This window comes from Colius striatus, chromosome Z (assembly GCF_028858725.1).
Source record: "Colius striatus isolate bColStr4 chromosome Z, bColStr4.1.hap1, whole genome shotgun sequence".
In the NCBI taxonomy this organism is placed as follows: domain Eukaryota; kingdom Metazoa; phylum Chordata; class Aves; order Coliiformes; family Coliidae; genus Colius; species Colius striatus.
In genome coordinates this window covers 17,051,268-17,063,420 of record NC_084790.1, presented here as the reverse complement: position 1 = coordinate 17,063,420, position 12,153 = coordinate 17,051,268, and the positions used below count along the sequence as shown (strand labels likewise).

General features: G+C 40.5%; 1 protein-coding gene across 3 annotated transcripts in view; it reads right to left on the bottom strand.

Annotated features, from left to right (window-relative positions):
• ECPAS (Ecm29 proteasome adaptor and scaffold) overlaps nt 1-12,153 on the bottom strand; it is a 68,714-nt gene that overhangs the window by 37,931 nt on the left and 18,630 nt on the right. For all 3 annotated transcript variants that reach the window (XM_062017367.1, XM_062017366.1, XM_062017368.1), the window contains exons 4-15: nt 11,952-12,070; nt 10,600-10,752; nt 8,345-8,513; nt 6,805-6,944; nt 5,227-5,308; nt 4,920-5,039; nt 4,679-4,764; nt 4,324-4,402; nt 3,200-3,249; nt 2,592-2,658; nt 2,363-2,485; nt 1,304-1,407 (exon numbers count right to left, since the gene is read on the bottom strand). In XM_062017367.1, the coding sequence (XP_061873351.1) occupies nt 1,304-1,407; nt 2,363-2,485; nt 2,592-2,658; nt 3,200-3,249; nt 4,324-4,402; nt 4,679-4,764; nt 4,920-5,039; nt 5,227-5,308; nt 6,805-6,944; nt 8,345-8,513; nt 10,600-10,752; nt 11,952-12,070 (1,292 nt within the window). The remainder of the gene's footprint in view (nt 1-1,303; nt 1,408-2,362; nt 2,486-2,591; nt 2,659-3,199; nt 3,250-4,323; nt 4,403-4,678; nt 4,765-4,919; nt 5,040-5,226; nt 5,309-6,804; nt 6,945-8,344; nt 8,514-10,599; nt 10,753-11,951; nt 12,071-12,153) is intronic.

The following is a 12,153-nucleotide window of genomic DNA, read 5'->3' as shown; positions in this document are numbered from 1 at the left end:
AGCAGAGAGAAGCAACTCTCCCAGTAGCATGTTCCCAACTCCTTCCAAATACAAGCTAAAAATAGACTTAAAGAATCTGCCAGTGTCGTGGGTTTGTGTGGAGCTGCTTTTTGCTCTGTAACAGGGGGAGGGAGCTGCAGTGTCAGCTCCTGTAAGCAGCTCTTGAAACTTTCCCTGCCTCTGAGTTAGATCCACATCCAGCACAGCCGGGCCAGTCTGCTGCCTCTGCCATCACTATATAAGAAGCGAAATCTGCGGTACATAGGAGGAGGTGGAAGGGTGGGATGAGATAGAGTTGACCACATGGACCCTGCAGTGGGTAAAGGAGGAAGGGAGAAGCAGCGCCACACCAGAGACATGCCAGCAGCCCACAGCAAGAGAGCAGCTGTCTTCCTGCAACCCACGGAGGGAAATGGCAGGACTAATAGTTGCCTGAAGCTATACAAGGTCACTGTATCAAGAGGGGCAACTGCAGAGCTGCCCAGCATTTGAGGTATCCCATGCTGGAGCAGGGGCAACAGGCAAGGAGCCTGCCTGCCTTGAGGAGAGACATAAGGCAGACAACACTGGGAAAGGACTGACTGAAACACCCATTTCCTGGCCCTCTCTGCTGCTGAGGAGAGGAGGAGATAAAGACACCAGGATCACATGTCTGAGCCTGGGAAGAGAGGAGGGGTGGGGGAAAGGGGATCTTAAAAGGGCTGGTTGCACTATTCATCATTATCTGTATTGCTTTTGGTTAGATATTTCTGTTTGTATGTTTTTGGTTGCTGGTGAATTAAATTAATTCTTGTTTTCTTCCCCAAGCTTTGTAGTCTTTTCCCCGGGTCATCAATGGCAAGTGAGCTCTCCTTGTCCCCAAGGAGTTGCAAAGTCCCTTGGTACTTCTCTCTTCCTGTCCCATTGGGAAGGTGAGGAGTGTCTGCTCATGGTTCTTTGCTCCTGGCTGGGCCTAAACCACAACAGCCAGGAAAAAAATAATTTCTATCAACACCAAACGTGTTTTCAGTCAATGCATTTTAACTTTACAATTGCAATTGATCATTATTATTAAGTGCTTTACTGACAGCAGTTCACCTGAGGCAAGAAAAGGAATCCAAGCAAAAGCTGCCATTAAGGTAGCTCTCCACCAAACTGTCAAGAAAGCCCCTATATAAAGGTTAATTTCAAATTACCAAACTTATTTATCAGTTACATACACAAATGCATATATGCATTCATATTGCACCCAAACACATACTGGATGCAAATATATATATGTCTGTGTGTGTGTGTGTATGAAAATAACTTAAAAACAACTTACGGGTCTCCTGCAGCTAACAGGAGTAAGTATCTGGAAGGGATGTGATCTGGCGGGAACACTGTGCTAGCAAATTTCACAGCCACTTGACGTACTTGAACTTCAGGCTTAAAGAGAAGAGATACAAACACATGCGTGAGTTTCAAATGAATACACAAACAACCTGCACTCACCACTTGCAAGTCATCAGTGACCTGTTTTGTTTTCTGGTACCAACATAGAATTTAGACATTTTGAGACAGTTTTGAAATGAGGAATGACATACGTCATTTATCCCCACAAAACACTGCTGAGCTTAGGAGCAGCACAGCCAGATTTGGAAAACAAGTATTAGCTTAGGGTGGTCATTCTTTCAGATGAGTTCAGATAGTCTCAAAATTTGGTGTTGCCCAAAGACCACTCAGGCAAACGAGCAATCATCATGAAAATAGTCTCTTACACAGTTATCAGTGCAACCACTAGAAAAAGATATACCTCTGCAGTCACCCTGAGTACCCATGCAAACACAGAGCACTTAAGCAACACACTTTCTGAAAACATAGAGCTCTGGGGAATTCTAACACAAACAAGATAATAAAGTAAGAAAGTATGGTTTCTTCTGGATTAGTGTTTCCAGGCTGAGTTCCTGAGGAGGTTCCCTGGTGCTTTATAGTGTTAGACATCACACAGCACACCAAAATCCCTACTCAGTAGTGAATGATCCTTTCTACCAAACTCTTGCTTTACGAGTATTTCACAAGATATTGTCCTTGAAGCATCTACTTCTCAAGGTTTTCTTAGGAGGAGACTATGAGAAACATACTGCACAGTTCCAACAGCTTTGCTTCTTCGCAAAACATAACACAACCTGAAAACTGCATTGTCACCCTTCTTGCAGGCACTATACTATATCAAATTACTTGATGTGAGCATACATCCACACATCTTCTCCCAGACAAGCCAATACATTCAGTGACAAAAGGGAGACTCATTCCAAAAGTATCAACATGAAGTGTCAGGAAACAGGAAAACAATGAATAGCTCTTTTTTTAAGGTACTTATTTTTGGCCCCACTTAAAATACCTTTATTAAATAGGAAGCTACCAGAGCTTCCATCAGGGTACGCTGGGCTCCTTCCAAGTTACTATATGCTCCGACCATCATAGACAGGGCCTCCTGAATGGCAAGCCTAGTATCAGCATCTTCCTGTAGTACAAAACCAAGAGTTTGCACTTTACAGTGTGCAGTGACCAAAATTAAGCAAAAACAGCAGAAAATAATAACAATTTCCCAAAGTACTGTCAGCACCCACCTTGCATAAAGCTTCAAAAAACTGCTGTACCAGTGCTATATCCTTGGTAAAAAGCTGAGGCATTCGGCTGAAATAAGAAGTTTTAAATCATGAGGTTTTAGGAATTTTAAATTGAAATGTTTCACATTTCATTGGTCTTTCCCTCGTCCCACATTTTAACTGTCAAAAACAACAGTACCAGTACAGAAAGTTTGCTCTGCTTTCGCTATTTCCACCACAGAGTGGCACACCCACCCTTAACACAGTTTGTAAAGCTACTCTATGGACAATCACCAAGATCACCACCATAGGACTGAACTAACACTTGTCTAGCTTCATGTGCTCGGGTCTTTTGCTGTACATTCCATAAATTTATGCTTCTGGCAATCCAGAAAGTGGATATTAAATTCTGTGCATAATTCATGAGCTGCCATTAACCACTGCTAGAGAAGCTATCAGCTAAAAACATATTTCTATTTACATCTCCAGAGATGTCACAAAAAGAATGCTTTTACCTGCAGTGTACACTCAATTGCAAAATTGGCAGGTGGCATAAAGCTGGCTGCTGATAATAGACTACTCTAGAAAAAATATTCAATGTCCTATTGCTTAAATGGTGCTTCAGTTACCTGGACAGCTTTCCAACTGCTGAATATGCCATTGACAACAGTTTCGAATCCTTGAACGAGAAAACAATAAATAAAATTCAGCAAAACCAGGAACTCATAAAGGTATCTCTTTATAATTAAACATTTACTTTAAATCTTGTCTCCGAAGTGCTAAAACAGGCTTTCATAGACAAAGAACATAAAGTAATTGTATCCAAGAATGAAAGTATTACATAGGAATAGAGGGAGCATGCTTTCCACAAGAGACAGAAAATTACAAATGGTAACAAAATGCAAATCTCCCTTCTGGTCTCAGTTAATCACATTTTATTTCAAGAGAGATAACCAAGGAGATTCAGCAAATATATGGAACAGCAGCAAAGGGACAGAAACCTTCCAGTGGCCCTAAACAGCAGTTTTACACAAAGGAAGCTGTTTGCACAATGGATCCTGCAGATGACCAGTGCAGCACATTTATGTATGGGCTTACTTCCTCCTGAACACTCCTTTTTCACGCCCTTCCCAATGGCAGGAGAGGCTCACACGTTTAAACACCAACTCAGGCCAGAAGGTCACATCCAACAGTTCAAATGAACCAGGAAGAGGATCAAAGCTGCAGAAGAGGTGGTCTGCAAGATCAGCCCTTTGTAAGATACATGTAGGAGTATCATGGGGAATTTCCCTTCTGAAATGGCACTGGAAAGACCTCTTCAGGCCAGACTGGCATTTGTAGTTCTGTTTGTAACACCCTTCCCATAGCAATCTCATCCCTGGACAGACAGAATGGAAGGTATTACAAGCAGGCTTATACAGCTGCTTATCACCACAGCTCAGAGCTGAGGTGCCTGTGTACTCCACAGTAATGAGCAAGAGCAGCTAGGTGCTAATTTGGCTTCACTCTTTAAATCCTCAACACTTTTATTTCCTGAGCACCTATCCATAGCTGTTAAACAAACAAAACAGTTTTCCTATATAACTTTTTAAAGTATTTTCTTCTCTTCCAACAAAATTTAGAGTATCCTTTGATAGTCATCTCAGGCAACTACAACAAAATGATTTATCAGTTGCCATCATAAAGTTATTTGTCTTTTGCTTGTATTCATATGAAGAATTATAGCTCTACAGTAAAGAACAGTTCAGCTTACCTCTTTGTATTCATTGATCAGCTTTGTAAGTCCATTTAAAAGCATTGGGCCTAATGGCTTTATTTTACTTTCTGGACAACTGTAATTACAGAGACCACAAACACAATATTATCTTTTGCATCTCTTAAAAGTATCTTCTCTCATTATCACTTTTTCTCAACTTTGTTAAGTTCAGAAATTACATCTTAATGTGTGCAAGAACAGACACACACACAGACTCCAGGATTAAGGAAAAAAACTACTTTCAATGAGTTTTAGCACTGTTTTTTTTGCCCTTAGTCCAGTTATATATTTATTAAATATAGTAGCTTCTAGGCAAATAGCTGAAAAACTGTGCTCACTCAAAATTACTTACATGATACAAATGTGATGCACAAACTGCAAGGACAAACTTCTCAGTTTTGCATTTGTGTTTGCACCAAAGAGCCCATCATAAACCACCTGGCCAAAAGGAAGAAATAGCAGGTTAGTGTCTGGCTTCACTTTCAATGGTTTTCTAATTCCCCGTCTTCTTTAAACACTGTCTCCCTCTTATAAGTACTGGATGTGACCTTCTGCTCTTCTTAGGAAGAGCAGCTTTGGAAGGCAAACATTACCTGAATGTTAGCTGGGAACGTTTCTGCAGCTTGTCTGGATCTCAAAAGATGAGGAACTATCTTTAATTTAACACGGGTGCTGACTGACTCTCGTTTCATTTCTGGTTTCAAAACAGATCCCTGTCAGAAACAGAATTGAAATAATACAGTGCATCTTTGCACAGTGACAATATGTTCAGTGAAAGCAGAGATCAAAGGAAATGCCAGATTAAAAAAATATATATATGTCTTCTCCAAATAAAGCAAGGTAGCTAAAACTAAAGCTTCAGAAATTAAGCAGGTATACAGCTCTGAATGCAAATCTTACCTCCTTGGTTTTCAGTGGTATATCCCCAAGATACACTTTATACATTTTGTTGATGATAGCAGGATTGTTCCAATCAATTAAACTAAAGAAAAAAACACATTGAACACTAACATGTTATGGCTCTGCCTTTGATTACTTTTTAAAATACATGTTCTACAGCATTTTGCATCATATTTACATTCTTCCCAGAGTTTTAGTAGACATAGTTTGACTTCTAATCACTCCTTCCACATCAATATACAATCATACAGAATGTGCTGTGATTACAAATTTCACCTACAAATTCTGACAATACAGTTCCAAATAATTTGTGAGAAACCTGCATGCTCTCTCCTCTCCAACTGAAACAAGACATATAAGCCATGGTAGGCTACTGAATGAATGCAGAATGGTCATCTGCTAACAAATTTATCTACATTATCAACTTTGGCAGTTTGATGCTCTCATTGAGAAGAAGACATTTTTAATTCTAGACCATTTCATCTGGGTCTTTCACGCAAACCTGTCTGCCCAGTAAAACCATCTAATGCTAGCTATTGACGAGATTGTTTGGAACATACACACATACTCAAAAAACATCCCACGGAACACAAAAAGCTAAGCATGTATGCTGCAAAAAAAGTGGAGGAGACAGAACCAGCTCTTTATTTCAGTAGAACAACTGACTTCCCAACAAGTATACTGTGAAATAGCACGTATTTCTCATAAATGACATCTAACATTGCACTGTGGACGTGCACGCTGTCCACACACGTATTTTGCTCTCCAGACAAAGAATACCAACACAAAGGGAAAGATGAGCCAAGCAGCAGAGACTGACTTCCTTAATTGGGCTGTCATCGCTAGAACCATTTTCCTTGTCACAATTGAGGCACATGAATAGGCTCAAATGGAGAAGGTTTCACATTACATATTTGACTCTGAGTTAACTAGTCTATACTTCCAGCAATACAGAAGTTGCCTACACGTTTAAAAGGCCTCCCTCTCTCCAAATCTCCTACATGAGCCAGCAAACCTCACACAATTAGTGTCTCAGCAAATAGCATGAACTGCAATTACTTTGGTGTCTTGATAGAAGGCAGAAGCATTATCTTTAGCCGATGAAAGGTGGACTGCAGACAAGTAAGAACTTCATCAATGCAGAAAACAGTAGCTTCCAGACTTCCTAGACTATGGTCCCATTCTCAATTACAGTCTCTTTACTCTCTTACTAAATTAAGTGAAAGTATACCTTTCTGGGAAAAACAATATAGATAAGCTGACTAGCTAGGAATCATCATAAGCCACAGAGTGCAATTTGGAAATGAAGGAGTAAGAAAATAGCTCAAAAGCAATACCAAAGATGATTGAAAACAGACAGCTAAAGCTGTCAGCTCCAGAGCCAAGTGATATTCTCAGCTGCAGGACTGTTATCTGCACTGTTTCCAGCCCTGTGTGAATAAACAGCAGCTTCACAGGTATAGGGAAGATCGCAGCCTTCCTCCTTTCAGAGTACAGTCTCTCTAAAGCACTACATTTATTGCATATAGCTTTGTCAGGAACACTAGCACCATCTTTTCCAAACATCCAAACCCATACCTTTGTTTGCTCTTCAGCTCAAGGTCTGCTGCAGTGGCAACACTGTGTCTTGTATCACTGGAGGCTACAACCAGGTGTATAACAGCTTCAAGTTCTGGCACTTGCTCAGCTTCAATGAACTTCACTATCCCCAACTTACACTGTTCAACAGTGGAGAAAGTAAAGGCAACATTATTGACAAAAAAATACATGTTGCAATAACCATTCAGCTACCTGAAATAATGGCTTCTGCTTGCTAAGGAGAAGTTCACATACTCTCCATCTCTTCAGCAGTACTCTCCTTTTGCTTCCTGTCAAAGCAGTCATCTGTGGCACAGTATTAGCACTACAACTACAGACACTCTGCTACTTCTCTGCTCAATAAACTCCCTCAGGGCAAGTAAAGACCTGTTCAGAATTAGTTACATATTTCCCTCCTGGCCTTCCATTTCTCTGTCTGCAGTCAACCATCTTACCACCTCCAGTTCACTGAGAATCAGTTCTGCAGCTACAAGTTTCACACACCATCCTACATCATCTCCCATACCATCTTCCTGGAGAAATTGACTGCCCATGGCCTGGATGATCCTATTCTGCAATAGGTGGAAAACTGGCTAAATGGCCAGGTCCAGAGAGACATAAGGAATGAAGTTACATCCATTTGGTGGGCAGTCACCAGTGGTGTTAACCAGGGCTCACTGTTGCGGCCTGTCTAGAATGAGGGGATGAGTGCACCTTTACTGAGTTTGCAGATGACACAAAGCTGGGTGGAAGTGTTTATCTGCTTGAGGGCAGGAAAGCTCTTCAGAGGCACCTGGACAGGCTGGAATGATGGGATGAGGCCAATTGTATGAGTTTCAATAAGGCCAAGTGCTGGGTCCTGCCTTTGGGCCACAACAACTCCCAGCAGAGCTACAGGCTTGGGGAGGAGTGGCTGGAAAGCTGTACAGAGAAGAAGGACCGAGGGGAGGGTGAGTTGGATGAAAGCTGTCTGAATACGAGTCAGCAGTGTGCCTAGGAAGGCCAGTGGCATTCTGGCTTGTATCAGACATTGTGGCCAGTGAGACCAAGGAAGTGGCTGTCCCCTTGTACTCCATGCTGGTTCTGGGCCCATCACTACAAGCACATGGAGGTGCTGGAGCATGTCCAGACACAGGCAACAAAGCCAGTGAAGCATCTGGAGAGCAAATCTGATGAGGAGCAGCTGAGGGAACTGGGGGCCTGGAGTAGAGGAGGCAACTCTAAAACCACCTGTTAAGGAGGCTGTGATGAGGTGACGGTTGGTCTCTTCTCTGAAGTAATGACAGGACAAGAGGAAATGGCCTCAAGGTGCACCAGAGGAGGTTTAGACTACAGATTAGGAAGAGCTTTTTCACTGAGAGGGTTGTTAAACACTGGAACAGGCTGCCCAGGGAGTAGGTGGAGTCACCATCCCTGGAGATATTTAAAAGATGAGTAGCTGAAGTGCTGAGGGACATGGTTTAATGACGGGCTCAGCAGTGTGAGGTTTGTGGTTGGACTCAGTCTTTTCCAACCCAAACCCCAATTCCATGATAAATACCTGTTCCAGTAGCTCTGGTGTCCACGGGCTATCTCCAATGACCCTTTTGGCTGCATAAAAGCTCATTCCTGGAGGTGGCTGAGGGATTCCAGGACCTCCTGCACTACTTAATGATGAGCCCTGGCCTGAGGGCATGTTTTGTCGACTCTGGGATTCATTCAATACGAACCTAAGCAGGTGGGAAAGGAGTTTCATTAGAGGCTTTATCAATCCATATGCCAGCTGGATTAGATGCTGGAACAGAGCAATAAACATAACTTGTCCAACTTTACATAATTTTCTTTAATCAATCCCTTGACTCTGACATAAGACAGAATTTTACTCAGTTGAGACTCAGCTCCCAGTTTATTCAACATATTCTGCAAGAGCAGTAATGATCTTGTTGTAACTGTTTGCAAACAAATTTCAGTTACAAAAAGGGAAGAGTCCACTGACACATCTGGAAAGAGCTTCCTCAAGTTATGAACCAGATAGAATGGTTCCTTTCATCTTAGAAAGGAATAATCAGAAACTTCTACTAAAGCTTTAATGATAGTTGTATGACATCTATGAAAAAACATAAGCCTAAAAAAGTAAAATAAATGAAGCATATTCAACACAATGAAGAAAAAGGAAATAATACTTGATCTATTAAAAAAAAAAAAAGAAAGAAGAAAAGGTCTTGGGACATGGCAGTTTTAGCAGTGGGTGAGGAAGGAAAGCAAAACTGATAAAGGTTAAGTTTACAGATTTTAATCTTTTTGGAGACTTTGGAGTCTAGCTGCCCTGTGCCCATTTCCATACCCTCAGGAAAACCACTCCAGATCTCCCTCTATGCTTGGAAGCTGGTCAACACATGAAGGCATCAAAATTGTAATGCACAGACCAACAACAATTACTTTGCTTCCAACAGCATAATTTGTTCTGCATTCAGCACACAGGCAACAAAAGGAACAGTCTCAACAATAAGCATAAACATTAATCCCAAGTCTCATTAATTAAAACTTGAAACATTGAACTTGATTATGCACTTTAAGCCCTACAGTTAGGCTTTCTGGTTGTTTTATTGCATGCAGACTGGCAAGTTGTTCACAACAGAACAAGTTTTACCAGGCATAAATCAGCTGTAAACAGCTGCAAACAGTCACACTCCAGGGAGCAAAATGTTTAGAGACAAACATCAAGAGCCACACTAGCTGAAGCCACTCTCTGAGCACCTTCTAGAAAAAAGACATTAACTTCACCTCTATCATCACCGTGTCTCTGAGTATTTGAAAAACCGTTATGCTTGGCCAGAGTATAGAAGCACAGATGGAAGTGAGGTCTCACTGCAAAGCCCAATGACTTTACTTGCTGAAGCTACAGCCCGCCAAGCAGCGTGAGTGTGAAGTTAAGAGCATAAACCTGGCAAACTGAAGACTGTGAACTGCGGACAGAGGAGCAGACTAGGCATTTCAAATTACAAGACTCAAGACTCTGCAAACTCAAATGTTGAAGAAGTGGTCCCCAAAACATCTGATGGGAACATGGCTTCCAGCAAAGTTACATGGAGAAATATCACATGCTCACTCTTTTAATTTAGATTAATCCACTTGGGTGAGCAAGAGTTAGGTGCCTGGAAAAGTCCCATGGGAATCAATAAACTGTCAGAAAAAACACAAATGTGTTCTATTATTTTTCTTTCAATGCAGAAGCTCTCCTCACAATATAAAGAGACAAAAAACCCACCTGTGGAAAATAGATTTTGAGAAAATATTGGGTTTAGAATCTAGAAGATTCCTAGCAATCATGAGACACGCCATCAGAGTTAAAACATTTTTCAGCAAAAGATAAATGAAAGACAAGTCTTGTTATTAAAGGTTCAGTTCCGGAAACCTCAAGTTTTCAGAGACAATGCTTGCTTTCAGAGATAATGACCTTGGAGGACTAAGTCTTAAAACTCAGTTGCAGGAAGATGAGCAAACATTTTGATCTGGCTTCTATTTTAAAGGTTTGGTTACTTAACAGACAGCTCACATGTCTCATACTTTCCCTGTGATCCCAAAAGAGGTCAAGGACAGAATATCCTAACACCTAATCAAGTAGAACAAAGACATTTTGTTAAATAAGGGAGACAGCATTCCTATTGCATTGTATCTTACTGAAATACATAACCGGGTTGGTTGGAGCTAGGAAAGAACAGTGTATTTCAAATGTTTCCAAGGGTTCAGTTTGTAATGTTTCACACACAAAGAATACATCAATACTAGAGAAGACTATAATTAACTCTTACTTACCCATAAGGCATAAGAAGAACATCCAACATAAAGTCCAAAAGCAGCTGTACAGTCTTTGGTTTTTCAGCAAGATTAAATGGAGAAGCTGCTGCTTTCAGTGGTTCAGCAGGGTATTTCATGTGAAAAAGGGTTGGTATTAGAAGATGCATTAGGCTGAAAAACAATTATATTTACTGCAACCATTAAAAAAAAAACACACCTGCTTATTCTTCACATACAAGAGAGAAACTTTTAAAAACAAACCTCGTCATTAACTGCAAAAAAAAAAATTAACAAAGATTAAACTGATTCACCATCCAGCGGCTTCTGTTTGCCACCTGATGTACTTAAAAACGGAAGGCAGAAGATAAATTACGATTTGGACTTAAAATAGAACATACATGTCTGTATGCATGCATACACTTGGAGAGAAAAAGTCATTGCATTTGTTCTGATTTCTAATGTTTCACAGTTATGTGTCAAAACACAGTCTAGGACTGTCTTACCCATAAGAAATTTAAAGTTTTAAATCTGAGTCTGCCTAAAGCAGAAGTTGATCAACATTACTCAACTTCACCAAAGACTGCACACAGACAAGTATGTTAATTATATACCAAGCATACTCAGATTTCCCAAAGCTCTCTTCACTCATGTACTTGCTTTTCAGATGGGGCAAAACCATGGTCCCAGATAAGACAATTGAGTATATTCACCCTGAGTTCAAGAATGGAAGCAACACTTTACAACAAGATCTTTCAGTAAGGTAATTTTGAAAAATATCTTTACACTGTCACACAGAAGTATAGCAAATGAAGATACGATTTTAACGTAACTTTCAAGTGCCAGCATGCTGGAAAGTCAATGTAAATAAGAAGCAAGTCCACACACTTCATAGTTTTCTAGATGTTCTTAGTACACAGCAGCTCCTAACTTCAGTCTTCTTTTATTCTGTTACAATTTATTGCTTCAAGTGAGTAGGAATTTTGGTTAGCTCACAGTTTAGAGTAGCCAATTTGAGACATGTACTCCTGTTACTGGACAGAGAATATTTATTGAAGGTTTGTCCTTAAGCTGGAAACAGAATTTGATTAAGATGGATGGGGGATATGAACAGGGACATCCATCGTAACACAGGCCTTTGATCACATAGGGAGTTTCCTGCTGCAGATCCTGTATGTTATTACAACATTGGACTATATGAATTCTTTGTAAAACTCAGACAACTACTGAATTGCTCATCCAAACCCTACAAATAGAGAACATCCTAAGCAACAAAGACACCACCAAAGAAAGTAAAATCTTCTAACAATTGATACAAATTATTTTACTAAAACAATACCAACAGAATCCACTCCAAGAACAAGTAGTTATACCTGTCTTGCTGTGGTTGAGGTTTCCCTTCCATTGCAGTGAGAAGAGTTGGAGCTAGTTCACATTGTTTTTCCACAGGCAGACGGGGGTATCCCATCTTAACATAAATTATGGTAAAATTCTGAAGGAGCAGAAAAAGCACATTTATTGCAACAGTCGAAAATAAATATCTGTTCTTTAAAGTCTTCTGGTATGTTGTTACAT